Below are 23,693 nucleotides of genomic sequence, written 5' to 3'. Positions count from 1 at the left end.
GCTTCTTGCTGTATTCTTAGGTTTGTTTTCGGTAAAGTCACGTAGGTAAAACATTTAAATTAATAAAAGTAATTTTTATTATATTTTTATTTATCTTTAATTAATTTTAATGTTTTACCTACGTGACTTTACCGAAACAAACCTAAGAATATGAATCATTGCAGTTACGAAAGCTTCAAATCTAGAAATTCTTGCTGTACATTGCGCCGTGTAAAATGTGTATCCCTATCCAGAGTGCATCAATATACAGGGCAGCCCAAACAGTGAGGGCACAAAGAGTGATTATACTTGTTTTTACAAATCACATGGGGTTATTTCATTTATTTTAACAAACGTTCAAACTGACTTCCATAAAACATCGCGATGAATTGTCGTCATTGTTTTAGTAGGCTAAGAGCTCAGACGACACAGAGTTATCAACATGACAAGTGTAGCAGTCACGGAAGCTACAAAATTAAGATTGAACCACTTCTACGGGGAAGTTTTAAGTTTATCTTTTTCTCTCTCTCTCTGATTTTTTGTTTTCTCTCTCTGCCTGTGTCCTCTCTTTGGAATTTTCACACTTAAATTCTAACTTAGCAATCTTTGAAATACGTAATCGACCAGGCTATGCATTCATTGTGTGTTGACCGACTCTCTGTGTTGCATTACATTACATTTCGATATTTTGCTAGGTTATCTAATTTTAGTGTCTTTCTCCTAATTTTCCACTCATTGACTTGCTAATTTTTTTCTCTGCCCCCTCCCTCTCTCTGCCCCCGCCCCCTCTCTCTATTTAAGGCCTCGTCACAGAGACGATCTCTCTCTGTGTGCCGATACGTGTTGTTCTCTCTCTGTGTATCTTGGCGATATCTGTCTGCTTATATGTCTGTCTATAGTTTTCTAGTTAGATTTTTGTTGCTATTTCTTTTATACCTGATGACGATTGCTTGTGTTGCAATCGAAACGTCGTAGTATGCTATTATTTAATATATTACTTTATCGTTATACGTCACTTTACCGAAAGAACCAAAGAATAACTCCTGCAGTCACGAAAGCTCCAAAATTAAGATTGTAGCATTTTAAGTTGAGCGCACAGCCATCATCTACAGACACAACCACATTACCCAATTCGCCTTGAGGCAACAGCAGCTCAGAAGGACCACTGCATCTGCAATAAAGACACACGCGTTTAAAATGTCAAGCCTCGCCATGCCTATACAAGCACAACACACCTTAACGCTGTATGACTCAGCATCATTCAAATGTATGAATCACCGTTTGCATTTTAAATATTCAGCACACTTTATTTACTGTCAAACGTACCTGTCGTCATGCGGTCCACACTGAGGCTTAGGGGCGTAAGCAAACTTGGATAAGTTCACTGAGATTCCCCCCTTTATAGAGCAAACCTATGAATGCACTCAGCACAAGGCACAGCAACAGGATGTTCACAACATACTTCAGGTATATTGAGGGTTTACAATTATAGTGCTGGACGCAAACACAATCTGAAACGTTTTGTTTCCAATAAAATGACAATTATTACAACATTGGCATGTTAAATTTCGATTTAAAGCTTCTTTCGTGACTGCAGGGATTCATCTTCTTGGTTCTTTCGGGAAAGTCATCACGTAGAAGAATGTTTTTAAAATAAAGTTGTATTTCTATTACTTCATTATTTCCCTTCGACGTGACTTTTTCAGTTCTAAATGTTTGCGTACGCGTGTTTCGCTACGTGCATGCCAATTTACACAAAACTACACGAGGCGCAGTACGAGCACCACCGCGGTAACAGCTGTGAGGGCTGTAGAAGTGCGCGATGTTTCACCGCAACATTTCCACTCGTACCTTGAGCCTTTTGTTATCTGGAACGCCGGTCAGACTCACGCTCTTGCTTTTGAGTTCACTCAAGTAGCTCCGCACGTGAGCGCTCGAGGTGCTAGGCGCCAGCGGCGTTGACCTGGCCACATTTCCTTTGCCTAGAAGTTAAAACGGCGCGACACAAGCGCTTAGAGGCGACAACAACAACAACAACAACACAGCACTCACCAGGCTGCACAAGCGCTTAGAGGCGACAACAACAACAACAACACTGCACTCACCAGGCTGCACAAGCGCTTAGAGGCGAGTAGCAACAACAACAACAACAACACTGCACTCACCAGGCTGCACAAGCGCTTAGAGGCGAGTAGCAACAACAACAACAACACAGCACTCACCAGGCTGCACAAGCGCTTAGAGGCGAGTAGCAACAACAACAACAACAACACTGCACTCACCAGGCTGCACCAGCGCTTAGAGGCGAGTAGCAACAACAACAACAACAACACTGCACTCACCAGGCTGCACCAGCGCTTAGAGGCGAGTAGCAACAACAACAACAACACTGCACTCACCAGGCTGCACCAGCGCTTAGAGGCGAGTAGCAACAACAACAACAACAACACTGCACTCACCAGGCTGCACAAGCGCTTAGAGGCGAGTAGCAACAACAACAACAACAACACTGCACTCACCAGGCTGCACAAGCGCTTAGAGGCGAGTAGCAACAACAACAACAACAACACTGCACTCACCAGGCTGCACAAGCGCTTAGAGGCGAGTAGCGACAACAACAACAACAACACTGCACTCACCAGACAGCACAAGCGCTTAGAGGCGAGTAGCAACAACAACAACAACACTGCACTCACCAGGCTGCACAAGCGCTTAGAGGCGAGTAGCGACAACAACAACAACACTGCACTCACCAGGCTGCACAAGCGCTTAGAGGCGAGTAGCAACAACAACAACAACACTGCACTCACCAGGCAGCACCAGCGCTTAGAGGCGAGTAGCAACAACAACAACAACAACACTGCACTCACCAGGCTGCACAAGCGCTTAGAGGCGAGTAGCAACAACAACAACACTGCACTCACCAGGCAGCACAAGCGCTTAGAGGCGAGTAGCAACAACAACAACAACAACACTGCACTCACCAGGCTGCACAAGCGCTTAGAGGCGAGTAGCAACAACAACAACAACAACACTGCACTCACCAGGCTGCACAAGCGCTTAGAGGCGAGTAGCAACAACAACAACAACAACACTGCACTCACCAGGCAGCACCAGCGCTTAGAGGCGAGTAGCAACAACAACAACAACACTGCACTCACCAGGCTGCACAAGCGCTTAGAGGCGAGTAGCAACAACAACAACAACAACACTGCACTCACCAGGCTGCACAAGCGCTTAGAGGCGAGTAGCAACAACAACAACAACAACACTGCACTCACCAGGCAGCACCAGCGCTTAGAGGCGAGTAGCAACAACAACAACAACAACACTGCACTCACCAGGCTGCACAAGCGCTTAGAGGCGAGTAGCAACAACAACAACAACAACACTGCACTCACCAGGCAGCACCAGCGCTTAGAGGCGAGTAGCAACAACAACAACAACAACACTGCACTCACCAGGCTGCACAAGCGCTTAGAGGCGAGTAGCGACAACAACAACAACAACACTGCACTCACCAGGCAGCACCAGCGCTTAGAGGCGAGTAGCAACAACAACAACAACACAGCACTCACCAGGCTGCACAAGCGCTTAGAGGCGACAACAACAACAACAACACTGCACTCACCAGGCAGCACAAGCGCTTAGAGGCGAGTAGCAACAACAACAACAACAACACTGCACTCACCAGGCTGCACAAGCGCTTAGAGGCGAGTAGCAACAACAACAACAACAACACTGCACTCACCAGGCAGCACCAGCGCTTAGAGGCGAGTAGCAACAACAACAACAACACTGCACTCACCAGGCTGCACAAGCGCTTAGAGGCGACAACAACAACAACAACACTGCACTCACCAGGCTGCACAAGCGCTTAGAGGCGAGTAGCAACAACAACAACAACACTGCACTCACCAGGCAGCACCAGCGCTTAGAGGCGAGTAGCAACAACAACAACAACACTGCACTCACCAGGCTGCACAAGCGCTTAGAGGCGACAACAACAACAACAACACTGCACTCACCAGGCTGCACAAGCGCTTAGAGGCGAGTAGCAACAACAACAACAACACTGCACTCACCAGGCTGCACAAGCGCTTAGAGGCGAGTAGCAACAACAACAACAACACTGCACTCACCAGACGCTTTCACATTACCGGTGAGCCGCTCACAGTTGTGTAATAAAGCTCTTTGAGACGACTTCTGGAATCCGTCTTTAATTCACTTTAGGTTACAGCTACTTCTAGAGTTGAAGCTTTCGTGACTACAAGGATTCATATTCTTAGGTTTTTTCGGTAAAGTCACGTGTAGGTAAAAAAACATTATTTTATTTTACTTTTTAATGTTTTTTTACCGACGTGACTTTACCGAAAAAACCTAGGAATAAATTTCGATTTAAAGCTTTCGTGACTGCAGGGATTCATCTTCTTGGTTCTTTCGGTAAAGTCACGTAGAAGGGAAGTAATAATATACTTTAGTTTTCTACGTGGTTGTTGAGTAACTGCAGCTACATATCATTAACATTCCTTTCCTCTGTTACTGCTAATCCCTGCACCCCCCCTTGGTGCTGCTAATCCTGCATAATGCATGGGCATAATATGACTTTGAAACCCCCCCACCCACCTCCTACGCATTTCCCATGAATATGCTAAATTCCTCTTGATATGCACATTCTTTTGTTAAGGCGCTCTTCTTCTTCCACCTCCAACCCAGCTTATATATAAGCTCCTAGCTTGGCAGTGTCTCATTCTTCACCTGAAGACGGCTGCTTGCGTTGTGGCCGAAACGTCGTGAGAATTATTTTATTTTATTATGTTTTATTTTTATTATTTTATTACTTCCCTTCTACGTGGTGACTTTACCGAAAGAACCAAGAAGATGAACCTAGGAATAGGTTACAGCTACTTGACGCTGCTGATAGGCAACGTGTATTGGACAGACGGACCGAGAGAGACTCACGGCCACGTGGCAACTCGGAGCCTCGCTCCCGCGTGGCCCCTTCCTCCGTTGGTTCCCGTTCTGACCACGTGTCGTTTCTCTCCGCCCCTACTTAGCACCCGGGTCACGTGGTACGCTTCTGCCAATCCTCGTTAGCCTCCATGGAATCTTCCAGGCTCCCTCGTCAGCTCCCGGGACCACGCCCCTGACTCGTCTCCCCATTGGCTGAGGCCAAAGCCAGCAGAACCAATCATCTACTTGCAGATGTTACCATCACGTCAGGACCACGCCCCTGACTCGTCTCCCCATTGGCTGAGGCCAAAGCCAGCAGAACCAATCATCTACTTGCAGATGTTACCATCACGTCAGGGCCACGCCCCTAACTCGTCTCCCCATTGGCTGAGGCCAAAGCCAGCAGAACCAATCATCTACTTGCAGCTGCCACCATGACGTCAGGGCCACGCCCCTGACTCGTCTCCCCATTGGCTGAGGCCAAAGCCAGCAGAACCAATCATCTACTTGCAGCTGCCACCATGACGTCAGGGCCACGCCCCTAACTCGTCCACCCATTGGCTGAGGCCAAAGCCAGCAGAACCAATCATCTACTTGCAGCTGTTACCATCACGTCAGGGCCACGCCCCTGACTCGTCTCCCCATTGGCTGAGGCCAAAGCCAGCAGAACCAATCATCTACTTGCAGATATCACCTTCCCATGACGTCAGAGCCACGCCCCTAACTCGTCCACCCATTGGCTGAGGCCAAAGCCAGCAGAACCAATCCTTGCAGCTGTCACCCTTCCATCACGTCAGGGCCACGCCCCTAACTCGTCCACCCATTGGCTGAGGCCAAAGCCAGCAGAACCAATCATCTACTTGCAGCTGTCACCTTCCCATGACGTCAGAGCCACGCCCCTAACTCGTCCACCCATTGGCTGTGGCCAAAGCCAGCAGAACCAATCATCTACTTGCAGCTGTCACCTTCCCATGACGTCAGAGCCACGCCCCTAACTCGTCCACCCATTGGCTGAGGCCAAAGCCAGCAGAACCAACCATCTACTTGCAGCTGTCACCTTCCCATGACGTCAGAGCCACGCCCCTAACTCGTCCACCCATTGGCTGTGGCCAAAGCCAGCAGAACCAATCATCTACTTGCAGCTGTCACCTTCCCATGACGTCAGAGCCACGCCCCTAACTCGTCCCCCCATTGGCTGTGGCCAAAGCCAGCAGAACCAATCATCTACTTGCAGCTGTCACCTTCCCATGACGTCAGAGCCACGCCCCTGACTCATCTCCCCATTGGCTGAGGCCAAAGCCAGCAGAACCAACCATCTACTTGCAGCTGTCACCTTCCCATGACGTCAGAGCCACGCCCCTAACTCGTCCACCCATTGGCTGAGGCCAAAGCCAGCAGAACCAATCATCTACTTGCAGCTGTCACCTTCCCATGACGTCAGAGCCACGCCCCTGACTCGTCTCCCCATTGGCTGTGGCCAAAGCCAGCAGAACCAATCATCTACTTGCAGCTGTCACCTTCCCATGACGTCAGAGCCACGCCCCTAACTCGTCCACCCATTGGCTGAGGCCAAAGCCAGCAGAACCAATCATCTACTTGCAGCTGTCACCTTCCCATGACGTCAGAGCCACGCCCCTAACTCGTCCACCCATTGGCTGAGGCCAAAGCCAGCAGAACCAATCATCTACTTGCAGCTGTCACCTTCCCATGACGTCAGAGCCACGCCCCTGACTCATCTCCCCATTGGCTGAGGCCAAAGCCAGCAGAACCAATCATCTACTTGCAGCTGTCACCTTCCCATGACGTCAGAACCACGCCCCTGACTCGTCCACCCATTGGCTGAGGCCAAAGCCAGCAGAACCAATCATCTACCTGCAGCTGTCACCCTTCCATCACGTCAGGGCCGCGTCCCCAGGCTTCCTCCCATTGGCTGTAGACCAGGACCGGCAGAGCCAATCACCATGACGAGCTGTGAGACGTCAGTGAGCCGGATATATTCTCATATTACAGTTGGAAGGATCCGAGTTCAGATCCTAGTGGGGCGGGTTGGTTCAGCCTACGACATTCTTCAGGGTCAGTAAAATGTGTATCAAGTTGTGGGGAACACAACAGAATCAGACTCCTGTGAATCACTTCTGGATTTGAAGTTTTCGTGACCGCAAGGATTCATACTGTTTTTTGTCGGCAAAATCACGTAGGTGAGAAATTAAATACATTAAATTACTGACGCGGTCATTTTGATGTGACGGTTCCACCTGAAGGCGGATGCTTGTGTTGCCTCCGAAACGTCGTGATTTAATTTATTTCATTTTTTTACCTACGTGAATCAGACTCACCCCACCACAGCGATGTAGAATCAGCACTTACTGGACCACGGCCGTCATCAGGAAATGAGCATCGCCTTAAATGCTCATTTGAGCAGCAAAACAAAGACTATACGAGTTCATCTTCTTGGTTCTTTCGGTAAAGTCACGTAGAAGGGAAGCAATAAAATAATAAAAATAAAACATAATAAAATAAAATAATTCTCACGACGTTTCGGCCACAACGCAAGCAGCCGTCCTCAGGTGAAGAATGAGACATTTCCAAGCTAGGAGCTAATATATACGCTGCGTTGGAGGTGCAAGAGCGCCTTAACAAAAAGAATGTGCATATGAAGAGGAATTTAGCATATTCATGGGAAATGCGTAGGAGGTGGGTGGGGGGGGGGGGGGGTTTCATAGTCATATTATGCCCATGCATTATGCAGGATCAACAGCACCAAGGGGGGTGCAGTAGCATTAACAAAGGAAAAGAATGTTAATAGTATGTAGCTGCAGTTACTAAACAACAACGTAGAAAACTAAAGTATAGTTAGTTATTTATTAGGCCTATGATACGGACAACAAATTGTACCATGAGAGAATTAGCGACGATTGAGTTCGATTGATGAAAATTAGATACAAATGTCCCGTTCTGGCTCACGTTGAAAACGACACCGCACGGACAGAAAGTGCGAGACACAAACCGTGCGGATGAGGCAGCAGAAACTTGACAAAAAGAATGCCGTCGTGAATCGAATCGTGTCAAATCGCATCACTTTACACACGCCATTACCAGCCTGCAAACATCATCAATACGCACACACGGTACGTAATCCGTGTCTGTCCCTCTGCGTGAACATTAAAATAATTTTCTTGGTTCTTTTAGTAAAATCACGTAGAAGGGAAATAATAAAATAATAAAAATAAGACTTCATAAAATTCTCACGATGTTTCGGCCACAACGCAAACAGCCGTCCTCAGGTGAAGAACAGCGCTGTCGGAAAGACAGCGTCCGAAGAACAGCCGAAAGCTTTAAACAGCTTTAAATCGAACATTAAAGTCATTGTGTACATCCCATCTGCCGAAACCTCCATTCTGGGAGTGCAACATTACAGCAAAATGTGTTCAATACAATCAAACGCTGCACCAGTTGTTTCCGTTCAGTGTCTCATCAGCGAAGTCAGATTTGCTTGAATCAATGCTGGCGCATGACCAAAAGTGTATCGGTCCTCGTTTGATGAAACATGATAAGATACGCAACCCAACATAATCACAATCGCGTGTTGTAGTAACAACTTTGTGACCAGTGGCGGCTCCTGCAAAATCTCTCAGGGGGGGCAAATGTGTGGATGATTGATAAGGATAAGCTCCACCCATGCAATGGATAAATTAACAGCTTAAGCATGTAAAGGCAACTTCACTTCTTTAATATTAATGACAAATAAAGTGACTCTTACAATACATCTCCTTGTTTGTTTCTATACTCACTATTATTACAATCCACTCAGTTTCTTTTATTAAAGATTCCACTAGGTGGCGACAAATTATATTGTTGGATGAAACGTGCTTACGTATGATGATGTAAGCACGTTAGGGCGAGCCCTCCCTGAAGCCGTAGAGAATGCTTTGCAGCGCCCCCCGGTCGAAAAAAAACATCTTTGAATGTAAGTCTATGGGAACACTCGGGGCGATTCTCAGCCGGAGTGAAATCGCCCAAAAAGAGGCGGTACTCCACAGAACGTGACATGACGCTGATTGGACTATATCCAGAGGCACAGTGACGGCTAGCGTGACTCTGTGGTTGAATGACATTGGTGGTGCGTCGCCCAATCGCCCTAATGAAGAAACCGCCCCTGTTTGTAAGTATGTTTCATCGTGATGAAGGTACTCACAGCACTCGTGCCCACACATTTGTTTGTTTTTGCAGTTATGAAGACAGCCTCTCTTGGATTCATCCAAGCCAGCAAGTTGCTTCACTGTAAACGTATTTTATAACGACACATTACACATTACGTGACTCATACGATCAAATGTTGAACTTTAATGAACATTACTTTCAGCATATTTTAGGTCGAGTGAAAGAGTTGAGATATGTAAAATACTCTCGTGTGCAGAAGCATGTCTGAAAATGTTCCAAGGAGGGTGGGTGGGTGGGGGGGACAGTCCTGAACTTTTAATTGGGTCCCTAAAGTCGTATACAATATATATTTTTCGATGTAAAGCTTTCGTGACTGCAGGGATTCATCTTCTTGGTTCTTTCGGTAAAGTCACGTAGAAGGGAAATAATAAAATAATGCAAATAAAACATAATAAAATAGAATTCTCACGACGTTTCGGCCACAACGCAAGCAGCCGTCCTCAGGTGAAGAACAGGTCTGTCGGGAATACAGTGTTTCATTCAGACGTTGTCTTTCATTCAGACGCTGTCTTTCCGACAGACCTGTTCTTCACCTGAGGACGGCTGCTTGCGTTGTGGCCGAAACGTCGTGAGAATTCTATTTTATTATGTTTTATTTGCATTATTTTATTATTTCTCTTCTACGTGACTTTACCGAAAGAACCAAGAAGAAAAATACATATAGTTAATGTATTTTCTCTGAGAATAAAATATTAATTTTCGGCGTCTCAAGGAAGAGGGGAGGGGGGGTCAATGGCCACTGTGTCAGTTTGGAACTCGTTAGCACGCAAGAGATTATCTTTGCAGTAAAGTTGTATGTGTACAGGTCAACTCCACAACAAAATAGAATGCACCACACTGAACGTCCCCTGTGTATATTGCTTCACACTTGCCACAGCATGAGTTGGTGTTAAAAATTGCACAATTTAAGGATTATATCAGTGTTGTAAATATGAGATGGTGCATTTAAAATTGATTCCATGGGATCAAATGCATACGGTGGAAATAAACCAATGTATCTAAAATGCATGCAGAAACGAGGCGACACAAACCATTGCCGGCTGCTTGTGCTGCTGCTGCTCCTGCTGCTGAGACAGACGTCTTTGGTTTCTCACAGGTAGCAGCATGCAGGGATTGGGCCTGCAGATGCCTCTCATTCCCATAGAGCCCAGGGGCGCGTGGGCTCGAGTAGGATGGAGTGAAGCTCTGATGGATGTCCATACCAACTGGGAAAAGCATGAAAAGCACATTTTTACCACCGTAGCTTTAATAATTCTAGATTTGAAGCTTTTGTGACTGCAAGGATTCATATTCTTAGGTTTTTTCGGTAAAGTCAAAACATTAAAATTACTAAAAGTAAAATAAAATAAAAATCACGACGTTTCGGAGGCAACACAAGCTTCCGTCTTCAGGTGGAGCCGTCACAGCCACGACAGCCGTATCAAGTAAATGAGAGATTGCAAGAGCTACCACACTTTTTATTAAACCAACCATTATATAAACGGAGTGGTAGCTCTTGCAATCTCTCATCTACTTGATACGGCTGTCGTGGCTGTGACGGTTCCACCTGAAGACGGAAGCTTGTGTTGCCTCCGAAACGTCGTGATTTTTATTTTATTTTACTTTTATTAATTTTAAAGCTTCAATCATCTTCGCCACTTGTTTATTTTTTTCAGCCAAACGCACAAAGAGTGCGAGAAACCTTGCAGTCGTAACGGATCCTGAGCACGAGTTCTCTTGCTACTGCCAACTCTGGAGGAAACTCTCATACCTCCACCTGCACATTTCCCACGCCCACCTATTTCCTTACCCCAGCTGCCTTCCACACCTTCACATCTCCTCCTCACATCCTCAAACTCCAGAGGAGCCAAGATGCCCCTGGCAGGCTTCTCGTCCACATCCGTCAACAAAACATCGCCACAACACTCACATCCCTCCGCTGGCTCTCAACGTAATCCCAGGTCAATTTCAAAACAGTGTAGTGTTGTAATTATTGACGAATAAACTTCGTTACGAGGCGCAGTCCCCAACACACAAGGGGTGTGACGGTACCCGGCCGGGTACGGGTACCCGTTTGCGACCCTGGTGCGGCCGGGTACGGGCAGACCGTGAGTCACTGGTGAGTCACCGTTTGTCACTCATTTCCCAACGTCTTGTCTCTTCTCACAATTCAAGTTCCTAGAATCAACCCACCCGCGCCTGCAACGCGGCTTCATCCCAGAGGTCGCAATCGGGTACCCGATACCCGTACCCTACCCGTACCCGGCTGGGTACGGGTAGGGTACGGGTACGGCCGGGTACGGGTACCCGTTTGCGACCCTGGTGCGGCCGGGTACGGGCAGACCGTGAGTCACTGGTGAGTCACCGTTTGTCACTCATTTCCCAACGTCTTGTCTCTTCTCACAATTCAAGTTCCTAGAATCAACCCACCCGCGCCTGCAACATGGCTTCATCCCAGAGGTCGCAATCAGGTACCCGATACCCGTACCCTACCCGTACCCGGCTGGGTACGGGTAGGGTACGGGTACGGCCGGGTACGGGTACCCGTTTGCGACCCTGGTGCGGCCGGGTACGGGTACGAGGGGTAAAGATTAAAAACCCGTTTGCGACCTCTGCACTGACCTCCAACTGTCTCTCTCCACCCCTCATATCCCCTGGCCCACGTGACACCCCCAGCCAATCCTCAGCCTCTCCCCTGGAACCTTCCAGATGTTGCTATGCAACCCCAGAGCCACGCCCCTGGCTCGCCGGCTGAGGCCGGCAGAGCCTATCAGTTACCCCCCCCCCCCCCCCGGGTGCATCCTCATATTACGCATGTGAATACTGTACGCACATACGTGACGCCATGCAGCAGTCTGTGGACAGCTGCATGCGTCTCTGAAGCTGACTCCTGACCAAGGCTGACTGAGAACGATGACCTGGTGTAGTCTGTGGACAGCTGCATGCGGCTAGAAAACTGACTCCTGACCAAGGCTGACTGAGAACGATGACCTGGTGTAGTCTGTGGACAGCTGCATGCGGCTAGGAAACTGACTCCTGACCAAGGCTGACTGAGAACGATGACCTGGTGTAGTCTGTGGACAGCTGCATGCGGCTAGGAAACTGACTCCTGACCAAGGCTGACTGAGAACTATGAACTGGTGTAGTCTGTGGACAGCTGCATGCGTCTCCGAAACTGACTCCTGACCAAGGCTGACTGAGAACGATGACCTGGTGTAGTCTGTGGAAAGCTGCATGCGGCTCTGAAACTGACTCCTGACCAAGGCTGACTGAGAACGATGTCCTGGTGTAGTCTGTGGACAGCTGCATGGGGCTAGGAAACTGACTCCTGACCAAGGCTGACTGAGAACGATGACCTGGTGTAGTCTGTGGACGAGGTGGCAGCCCTGGGACGTACCGTACGTCGAGCTGAGAAGGTGGATGTCGAGCTCGTCACTTTTTTCCGGCCGAACAACTTCCAGCTTCTTCATCCAACTCCCCGTTCTCAGCAGCATGTCGTCTCTGCGAAGGTCACATGGGTGCGCGCGTAGCTTCCATAACTTGCTATTGCCGTAGGTATCTCAGTGATGAAATGTGTGCGCCGTGTTGCACCCGACGTTCAAGATTTCTGACATTCACAACGAGTAGAACATTCTAGTACCTCTCCGTAACAAAGGCTCACCCTCTCAAGCCTCACCTTACCATATTGATAAAAAGTATGCGGCCATTGCCCCACCACCTTCTCCAAACCATTATATAAACGGAGTGGTAGCTCTTGTAATCTCTCATCTACTTGATGCGGCTGTCGTGGCTGTGACGGTTCCACCTGAAGACGGAAGCTTGTGTTGCCTCCGAAACGTCGTGATTTTTATTTTATTTTACTTTTTTAATGTTTTACCTACACGTGACTTTACCGAAAAAACCTAAGAATACGAGTAGACCAGTTCTACTCGTTGACAAATAAAATAAAAATACCTAAAAATTACTCAATTGGAAGTACACACAGCAACCATTTTAATTAAATTTTTTACCTACGTGACTTTACCGAAAAAACCTAAGAATATGAACCATCCCCCCCCCCCCCCCCCGACTGGCAACCTCATGCCCAAGTGCAGGCCGGCTTCTGAATCTCCTTGTGTCCACAGGGGCAGTTGCCACTGGGGGTGCCCATTTAAATGTGTCTGAGCGTGACGTCAGTCGCTCACTGCGCTCATAGACACCCCGGATGAAAAGGCCCTATCAATAAACGGGCGATTGTTATTAATTTCGCCAGTAACAAGTGCATTTAAAATTTGAATATTTGTTTCTAGGAACAATGTTTCGATTTAAAGCTTTCGTGACTGCAGGGATTCATCTTCTTGGTTCTTTCGGTAAAGTCATCACGTAGAATGGAAGTAATAAAATAATAAAAATAAAACATAATAAAATAATTCTCACGACGTTTCGGCCACAACGCAAGCAGCCGTCCTCAGAGTCTGCGCTGGGACTGCAGGTCGCCTCGACAGACCTGGTCTTCACCTGAGGACGGCTGCTTGCGTTGTGGCCGAAACGTCGTGAGAATTGTATTTAATTATGTTTTATTTTTATTATTTTATTACTTCCCTTCTACGTGACTTTACCGAAAGAACCAAGAAGAGGAACAATGTTGTTGACGTATAGGAACGAGGCGTAATCCCTGCTCGTGTATTGTGTTACATTGACTTGAATATGATGCTAATTATTGTTGTGTTCTATTCCTTTATATTGCCGCATGTTCAGGAGGAGCTAAATGCCAATGTCGAGATCTGATAGCCACGAGAGCTTAAGGAGCGAGTTTGTGTAGTTGTTCTACTTGAAGGCGAGCAGGCCACAGGGGTTTACTTCTGCTCCATAGTTTGGGTTACATGGCCACTCGTCGCACTGATCCAAAGAACACAGGATGAGATGTTACTATCCTTTGTGCAAGCACTTCCAAGAGTTCATGAACAGTGAGCCTGGTGACATTTGGGGAGCGCATCGTCAGTAGTGAACCTTTGGTTCCTAGGGTGTTTCGGCCTTTCACACGATACACCCTCCCCAAAGTCGGCCAGCGACAGGGCGATCAATCCTACGCTTGTGTGATGCCACCGCCACGAAGCCGTTCGGCAGGCACCAAATCCCCGACCTCGCCACCACCAAGCAACGGAGCCGACCCCGCGTCCCCCTCACCTCACCTCACATGAACACACCCGCACTCATTTCCCCCCCCCCCCCCCATAGAGCTCCGAGGGGAGATCGCCTGGCCGACCGGTTTTTATCCGAGAGACCCTTATCGGGATTAATTCTCACGGTTTCCGGCGATCAGGGGATTGGATGACCTCCCCCGTGCTACGTGGCACCGCGGCGCTGCGGCCGGCCTTAATATGGTGTGGTCGCGGCGTGGGGCATTCGGCCACCGCGGTTGAAGCGCATCTCCCCCCACACACACTCCCACGGGTCGACGGGGCGAGCAGGGGAGGCACGGGACAGCATGAATAGGGGGGTCACAGGGGCTGTTGCGCATAGTCATGGAGGGTTGGGATAATTGCGCTTGAGCGCGCAGGCCCCATTGTTAGGGAGGGTAAGGGATTAAGTAGGATTTACGCCTTGCACGCAGCACACTGATTAGCATATCAACAGCGCCCAGAACCGCCGTGCGCGTGCCAGAGGATCGCGAGCCCATTGTTTAGCGCAGCATCCCCTTTGAGGTAGGGAGGATAAATAGAGGGGCGCAGAGGGAAAATAGCTCTCTTCTCTCCAGCGCCAGGCGACAGGACGCTCTCCAGTCCAGCGACCCGATCGTCCGTGAGACGCATCGAGGTGCGCTGCGAGCACGGGATCAACGAACCGCCGTGGGCATCCAGCAGGAAGTAAGTAGGTGAATTAGAATCATAGCAGAAAAATCGGGAATAGGTATAAAGGTATCAGCGTAGGCCAGCCTCGTCGACTCACTGATTTAACATTAAATTACCAGGTATCAGATAATAAATCATTAATAGCGAAGCGTGGTCTCGCGTGATATTGTCGTGCAGTGTGAGCGTGTGGGTGCGCGTGTGTACACTGTGGTTCACCACGTGAGTGAGCTCTGCGTAGAGCGGCGCACGAGTGGGTGTCGCGTGTGTGCAGGTGTGTGCGCTCGTAGTGTGGGTGAAGGGGTCGGTGCGTCCGCAGGTCCCCGATCCGTCTGTCGCCGCCGGGACTCGCGCAGTGTGAGGGCAGCGTCGTTCGCCCCCGACCCCCGTTTAATAGCGCGTGATCCGTGGAGAGACAACGCAGCGTCTGCAGGTGAACGAGGGCGTGCGGCGAGCTATGCCTCTCACACGAGCTCGCGGAGGGACGGACCAGGGAGGGGAGCCGTCGGGCGATGAGCCCAGCGACGGCAGCAGCTGCTCGCAGAGCAGCGAGGGGTCGGCGCACGGCGGAGCCCCTGCCATAGGCACGGAGCAGGGAGGGACTCCGGGGACCAGCGGCCCCAACACTTGCGTCCCATTCCCAATTAGTCGTAGGAGTTGCCTTGTTGTTGATAGCACATTGCCCTGTTGATGTCGTGATGCGGTCGATGGTTCACCGGTGTCTTTGAGGAATGTCAAAGCAAGCAGGTGCGATGTCTGCCTCTCAAATGATCAGGCTCATGAACATTTTGTTCTATTCAACATCAAACACACGCGGCCTTGTCACAACTACTGCGATGTGGAATGTGAGCGCACGTGATGATTTGCCGGTGGACGAGGTTGTTGTCGGAGTTGCCCATCAGCAGCGTGCAGCTGTGGCTGTCCAGAGCTGTGCGCTGGGACTGCAGCTCCGCAAAGTTCTTTAGAACCACTGTGATCATCACCTCAGCCACAGCCTTGTAGTGCCGGTGACCCTGGGGGGACAAACAGCAACCAGCGCTATTCTGAATTGATGATAGGCAAAGCTTAGCAAGCCATGAAATTAAATTGACTATTCTAGATTTGAAGCTTTCGTGACTGCAAGGATTTATAATCTTAGGTTTTTTCGGTAAAGTCACGAAGGAAAAAAATTGTAATTAATAAAAGTAAAATAAAATTGAAATCACGACGTTTCGGAGGCAACACAAGACTCCGTCTTCAGGTGGAAACGGAGGCTTGTGTTGCCTCCGAAACGTCGTGATTTTTATTTTATTTTATTTTTACTTTTATAAATTTAAATTTTTTACCTACGTGACTTTACCGAAAAAACCTAAGAATATGAAATTGACTTTTACTAAGGTGAAGATAAAAGATAATTAGTCGATTTCTTCATTTAAAACCTCGTGAAAAAACACTTAACAAAACACAGAAAAATTGTAGCAACATTTCGATGTAAAGCTTTCGTGACTGCAGCAGGGATTCATCTTCTTGGTTCTTTCAGTAAAGTCATCACGTAGAATGGAAATAATAAAACAATAATAAGTATAACCCGTAAAAACAAAGTTTTTCACTAAAAATCCTTTATATGCGTGGCAGCGAACTTAATATAAAGGATTTAAAAATATATTCGCCTGTGGAGGACGCGGGGATCGATCCCGCGACCTTTGGCATGGGAAGCGAGGGCGCTACCAACTGCGCTACTCCGCCACGGCCTGTGGAGGGGTTACGCTCTGGGCTCCTACACTGTGACGTTCAGCCAAAGCCATGAATGCGTTCTATTTGAATATATGTAAAATACATTTTTTTTGCCTAAAAAGTGTAAAATTTTGGGAATTTTTTTTCACGAACATTAATTGTCTGGCACAACGAGTCTCTGTGGAAAATGTCAGCTCGATTGGATCACGGGAAGTGGGTTAAAAAACGACCAAAAGATTTGCACGGTCCTAAGCAAGCAAGCAAGCACGCAAGCAAGCAAGCAAGCGAACTTAATATAAAGGATTTAAAAATAAAACATAATAAAATACAATTCTCACGACGTTTCGGCCACAACGCTAGCAGCCGTCCTCAGGTGAAGACCAGGTCTGTCTGCTTCAGACGCTATCTTCCCGACAGACCTGTTCTTCACCTGAGGACGGCTGCTTGCGTTGTGGCCGAAACGTCGTGAGAATTATTTAATTGTGTTTCATATTTATTATTTTATTATTTCCATTCTACGTGACTTTACCGAAAGAACCAAGAAGATGTAGCAACATTCTAAAAGTCAACGGCCACTTGCCCCACTGTAGTCAGCAGCAGTGGCGGCTCCTGCAAAATTTCTCAGGGGGGGCAAATGTGTGGATGATTGATAAGGATAAGCTCCACCCATGCAATGGATAAATTAACAGCTTAAGCATGTAAAGGCAACGTCACTTCTTTAATATTAATGACAAATAAAGTGACTCTTACAATACATCTTGTTTGGTTCTATACTCACTATTATTACAATCCACTCAGTTTCTTTTATTAAAGATTCCACTAGGTGGCGACAAATAATATTGTTGACTGAAACGTGCTTACGTATGATGAGGGCTCGGACTCATCTACCTGCACCATGCTGACTTGGTACTTGGGAAGATGCTGAACGGCGTCTTTCATCTGGTTCCCAAATGGAGGGTGTCTGTTCACTATCTGCACAATGCAGGAATACACCACCAGCAAAAACATCATTTGAGTTTTGTTGAAATGTTGTTTACATAATTGGTTTTTTACCCTTCTATCTGGCAACAAAACGGACACCTTTTTTTTGACAAGGAGTAAAAAAAAGGTGTCAGTTTTGTTGCCAGATAGAAGGGTAAAAAAACAATTATCATATTTTTACTGGCAAATGAGGTTCCAATGATGTTGTTTACAAACAAGAAATGCACTCGTTATTGGCTGGTGTTACTATTATTAAGGAAGGCTGACGATTATAATGCGTTATAATTATAATAAAAGTGTTTCCCCCTTTTTTCTGGCAACAAAACTGAAACCTTTTTACGAGGAATCACGTGGTGCATTCACCACAATACTTGTGGTCAGTGGCGGCTCCTGCAAAATCTCCCAGGGGGGGCAAATGTCTGGATGATTGATAAGGATAAGCTCCACCCATGCAATGGATAAATTAACAGCTTAAGCATGTAAAGGCAACTTCACTTCTTTAATATTAATGACAAATAAAGTGACTCTTACAATACATCTTGTTTGTTTCTAAACTCACTATTATTACAATCCACTCAGTTTCTTTTATTAAAGATTCCACTAGGTGGCTTACGTATGATGACGTAAGCACGTTAGGGCGAGCCCTCCCGGAAGCCGTAGAGAATGCTTTGCAGCGCCCCCGTTCGAAAAGAACATCTTTGAATGCAAGTCTATGGGGCCACTCGGGGCGATTCTCAGCCGGAGTGAAATCGCCCAAAAAGAGGCGGTACTCCACAGAACGTGACATTACGCTGATTGGACTATATCCAGAGGCTGACAGTGACGGCTAGCGTGACTCTGTGGTTCAATGACATTGGTGGTGCGTCGCCCAATCGCCCTAATGAAGAAACCGCCCCTGCTTGTGGTCAACATGCAAACAAAAACACACACTCTGATAATATGATGCATTGCCCTTGGAACCGATTGGTCCACCCCAGAGACGGCTTTCTTTTGAGCCTCGCCTCAATTGGTGCCAGACCAGAGGAGGTCTAATGATGTAGATGCTCACCCCGAGCCCTCGTTACTTTGATAGCGCAGAATAGTCTGTGAGCTGTACGCCTTTTGCGCTGTTGACACATTTCGATTTAAAGCTTTCGTGACTGCAGGCATTCATCTTCAGATTCATCTGCAGCTCCTTACTATTCAAATTGCGTTGTGGCCCGAAACGTCGTGAGAATTATTTTATAATGTTTTATTTTTATTATTTTATTATTTCCCTTCTACGTGACGACTTTACCGAAAGAACCAAGACGATGAACCCATGATCTCACCAACTCAATTTCCCGTCCATGAGTGTTTGCAATTTTCTCAAAAGATGTCAATCCAGCGTTGACCAGTGCGCTGGACATTGAGAAGCCTACAGCAGAAACACACCGAGGTTAAGTCGCGTCTAATTGAAGGGTCTTCTGAATAGAATTTCGTGGTTGTCAATCATTGCGTACGTATTGCTTTTATACGTAAAAGGGACGATCATTTACCGATTTTTTCAAGTTGTTTTAAAACGGAAGGTGAATTCTCCCAAAGCTTTGCACGAAAACATTTCGTGAGTTGGACTGCATTCAGCACGGCCTGGAAGTTATTCCGTTTATCCTTTTGTTGCAAAAATTCGGCGAGACCTACAAACGCAAAACGGAGTTACAACAGATATTAATACTTCTAGATTTGAAGCTTTCGTGACTGCAATGATTCATATTCTTAGGTAAAGTCACCGTGTAGGTAAAAAACATAAAATAGTAAAATAAAATAAAAATCACGACGTTTCGGAGGCAACGCAAGCTTCCATCTTCAGGTGGAACCGTCACAGCCACGACAGCCGTATCAAGTACATGAGAGATTGCAAGAGCTACCACTCCGTATATATAATGGTTGGAGAAGATAGATATAAATACTGCCGTGCTTTTAAACGTTAGCTCCGGAAACAAAGTGCATTTGTTTTAATGGTGCAGTTGAAACTGACATTTTGTAAGTCTGATTCCAGTCCTGAAGATTTTCGCAGTGTCCTGTATCAACGCAAAATCTTGCACGAGGACGCATCCCAGCTGAGCTTGAATGAGACTACAAACAAAGCATCATTTCAATTGTGTAGCAAAGCAGAATTCTCCACTTGAACACACTTTTTGTTGCAATATAGACGCAGTTTCGAGTGTTAAAGTGAGTGTCAATACATCTTGAAGGCTCTCCAATTAAAATGTATAATAATCTGCAAATGTGTAGAACGTTAAAACTCTAAGCACGAATTTTTCGATTTAAAGCTTTTTTCGTGACTGCAGGGATTCATCTTCTTGGTTCTTTCGGTAAAGTCATCATGTAGAAGGGAAGTAATAAAATAATAAAAATAAAACATAATAGAATAATTCTCACGACGTTTCGGCCGCTTGCGTTGTAGCCGAAACGTCGTGAGAATTATTTTATTTTATTATGTTTTATTATTTTATTACTTCCCTTCTACGTGACTTTACCGAAAGAACCAAGAAGGTCTAAACACGAAATTGTGTTGCTAGCTATAAAGAAAGTTCATAACCAACTCCAAATGTAAACGCATGTGCTATCTTAACAGGAGCATTGAAACCATAGCTGTACTTACCAGTTGATTTTCATTTCACTGGTTTTTATTTTACCGGGCATTGGAAATCTGAAATGATATAAGCATTCAGACTCACTCATAATGGTTTATACAAATAACTAATACACACCCAATATACAATATACACTAAACATGTGCTCATACCGACTTAAACCCCATTCGTTTATCCATACAATATTTTGAAATACGTAATACATTAACAACTACTATTGTCTCAAATATGTAAATGTTTTCTCACCTGATGTTTCACTATCCGAGAAACCTTTTGTTTAAATTAATTATAATACAAATTTTAGACCGATAAAACATTTGATATGAAACTTTCAACATGATTCCAGTAGTGTAGGTTCTGTATTTTTATTCCAAAGATGTAATGACATTAACACAGGATCTTAAAAAATTAACCCGTAAAAACAAAGTTTTTCACTATAAATCCTTTATATGCGTGGCATCGGTTTTATTTTATTATTCATTTCTGTTTTTTTTTGTAAGAGTTTCATTTTTATCACATTGGTATTTAAATTAAATATGAAAAAAAAATCCCTAAAAAGTGGAAAATTTTTGAAAATTTTTTTCACGAAAATAAATTGTCACGCACAACGAGTCTGTGCGCAAAATGTCAGCTCGATAGGATCACGGGAAGTGGGTTAAAAAACGACCGAAAGATTTGCACGGTCGTAAGCAAGCAAGTGAACTTAATATAAAGGATTTAAAATAAGTATAACCCGTAAAAACAAAGTTTTTCACTATAAATCCTTTATATGCGTGGCGGCTAGAGTCCTCTCGTCCTCTGGCTTGAGATGGCTGCCACCTATGGGCCAGATGATTGTCTGCCAGTATTAAGCAATTGGTAATTAAATATTTAATATGTTTTCCCTAAACAGTGTAAAATTTTGGAAAAAAAATTTCACGAACATTAATTGTCTCGCACAACGAGTCTGTGTGCAAAATGTCAGCTCGATTGGATCACGGGAAGTGGGTTAAAAAACGACCGAAAGATTTGCACGGTCGTAAGCGCGCAAGCAAGCAAGCAAGTGAACTTAATATAAATGATTTTTTAAAATACCTAACATTCTTCAAACTGACCAAATATACCATTTCAAAATTGCAATTTATTGTAATGTAACTTTGCCAACACACATTATGTATAATTGTATATTTACAAATGGCAATTCACCTACATTGGTTTAAACAAAAGTGACTGCTGATGAGACACGAAATGTCAACACCAGTCCAGAGTTTGGTTGCGTGGAACCAAGTCTGCTGAGATGATGCACTCCCACAACTCCACGTGGCGGCTGATAGGAAGTGTCACGTGTCTGCATTATTTCATGTGGATGGACAGATACAGTGAGGGGGGGAAAAGTATTTGATCCCCTGCTGATGTAGTACGTTTGCCCACTGACAAAGAAATGATCAGTCTATAATTTTAACGCTAGGTTTATTTGAACAGTGAGAGACAGAATAACAACAACAAACTCCAGAGAAACGCATGTCAAAAATGTTATAAATTGATTTGAAAAAAGTATTTGATCCCCTGCTGATGTAGTACGTTTGCCCGCTGACAAAGAAATGATGAGTCTGTAATTTTAACGGTAGGTTTATTTGAACAGTGAGAGACAGAATAACAACAACAAAATCCAGATAAACGCATGTCAAAAATGTTATAAATTGATTTGCATTTTAATGAGGGAAATGAGTATTTGACCCCCTCTCAATCAGAAAGATTTCTGGCTCCCAGGTGTCTTTTATACAGGTAAGGGGCTGAGATTAGGAGCACACTCTTAAAGGGAGTGCTCCTAATCTCAGCTTGTTACAGTGAGGAGGGAAAAAAGTCTTTGATCCCCTGATGATTTTGTACGTTTGCCCGCTGACAAAGAAATGATCAGTCTGTAATTTTAATGGTGGGTTTATTTGGAGAGTTTGGAATCTGATTGATTGATTGCTTCTGTGAACAGGTGTCTTTTATACAGGTAACAAGCTGAGATTAGGAGCACTCCCTTTAAGAGTGTGCTCCTAATCTCAGCTCGTTGCCTGTATAAAAGACACCTGGGAGCCAGAAATCTTTCTGATTGAGAGGGGGTCAAATACTTATTTCCCTCATTAAAATGAAAATCACTTTATAACATTTTTGACATGCGTTTTTCGGGATTTTTGTGTTGTTATTCTGTCTCTCACTGTTCAAATAAACCTACCGTTAACATTACAGACTGATCATTTCTTTGTCAGCGGGCAAACGTACTACATCAGCAGGGGATCAAATACTTTTTAAATCCTTTATATTAAGTTCACTTGCGTGCTTGCTTGCTTGCTTAGGACCGTGCAAATCTTTCGGTCGTTTTTTAACCCACTTCCCGTGATCCAATCGAGCTGACATTTTCCACACAGACTCGTTGTGCGTGACAATTTATTTTCGTGAAATTTTTTTCCTAAATTTTACACTTTTTAGGAAAAAATTAATCATATTTAATTGCCAATTGCTTAATGGTGGCAGACAATCATCTGACTCATAGGTGGCAGCCATCTCAAGCCAGAGGACGAGAGGACTCTAGCCGCCACGCATATAAAGGATTTATAGTGAAAAACTTTGTTTTTACGGGTTAAATTTTTCCCTCACTGTATGTGAAAGAGGCATATTGTACGCTTATTATTTTCCCCCATTCTTTACGACGATGCTAATGTTTATTTTGCGATGTGTCACCGATTGTTACCGTATGATGTGCTTTTTGGCCACGTTCAATGTGTTCAGGGCTTTCTTTTCATTGACGCGGAGTGCGATGTCTTTGTACTCTCGACAGCTTGAGATGAGCGTCACCTGTAAAGAAGGTCAAAGATCAAGATGTCATCGTGGCCAACACCGTTGATGCCGCTACACAGAATTGGAAAAGAATTCCACCCTCCATCAGATCCCGCATCTGCACACAATGAGCTCCCAAGTCTGCCCTGACACTAAACGCACATCCATTACAGGGTCAAATCAGTATTTGATGACCACCAAACATGGCAAAACTGTTTTCTTCTTCTTGGTTCTTTCGGTAAAGTCATCACGTAGAAGGGAAGTAATAAAATAATAAAAATAAAACATAATAAAATTATTCTCACAGAGTCAGACTCTGTCGCCTCGACGGACCTGGTTTTCACCTGAGGACGGCTGCTTGCGTTGTGGCCGAAACGTCGTGAGAATAATTTTATTATGTTTTATTTTTATTATTTTATTACTTCCCTTCTACGTGGTGACTTTACCGAAAGAACCAAGAAGATGAATCCCTGCAGTCACGAAAGCAGCTTTACATCGAAACGTGCCAATGAGTTAATGAGTTAAGTCAAGAAAGCTTTAAATCAAAATGGCAAAACTGTTTTCTTCTTCTTGGTTCTTTCGGTAGGAGTGGCAGCAGTGGCAGCAGCGGCAGCAGTGG

At 45.6% G+C, this 23,693-nt stretch overlaps 1 protein-coding gene across 3 annotated transcripts in view; it reads right to left on the bottom strand.

Moving 5' to 3' along the window:
- Positions 1-23,693, bottom strand: part of LOC133345791 (probable ATP-dependent DNA helicase HFM1) — a 44,776-nt gene that overhangs the window by 3,696 nt on the left and 17,387 nt on the right. For 2 of the 3 annotated variants that reach the window (XM_061556765.1, XM_061556763.1), the window contains 13 exons: positions 22,989-23,092; positions 20,278-20,325; positions 19,651-19,748; positions 19,172-19,309; positions 18,965-19,050; positions 17,535-17,645; positions 15,816-15,973; positions 12,530-12,633; positions 10,185-10,358; positions 9,128-9,211; positions 1,831-1,961; positions 1,306-1,391; positions 1,107-1,150 (listed from right to left, as the gene is read on the bottom strand). In XM_061556765.1, coding sequence (XP_061412749.1) covers positions 1,107-1,150; positions 1,306-1,391; positions 1,831-1,961; positions 9,128-9,211; positions 10,185-10,358; positions 12,530-12,633; positions 15,816-15,973; positions 17,535-17,645; positions 18,965-19,050; positions 19,172-19,309; positions 19,651-19,748; positions 20,278-20,325; positions 22,989-23,092 — 1,366 coding nt within the window. The remainder of the gene's footprint in view (positions 1-1,106; positions 1,151-1,305; positions 1,392-1,830; positions 1,962-9,127; positions 9,212-10,184; positions 10,359-12,529; positions 12,634-15,815; positions 15,974-17,534; positions 17,646-18,964; positions 19,051-19,171; positions 19,310-19,650; positions 19,749-20,277; positions 20,326-22,988; positions 23,093-23,693) is intronic. The other variant, XM_061556764.1, reaches the window with a different exon arrangement.

This window comes from Lethenteron reissneri, chromosome 23, assembly GCF_015708825.2.
Source record: "Lethenteron reissneri isolate LAM-NWPU_2019-01 chromosome 23, ASM1570882v1, whole genome shotgun sequence".
NCBI classification, from domain to species: Eukaryota; Metazoa; Chordata; class Hyperoartia; order Petromyzontiformes; family Petromyzontidae; genus Lethenteron; species Lethenteron reissneri.
This window is presented reverse-complemented; position numbering and strand designations above follow the sequence as displayed.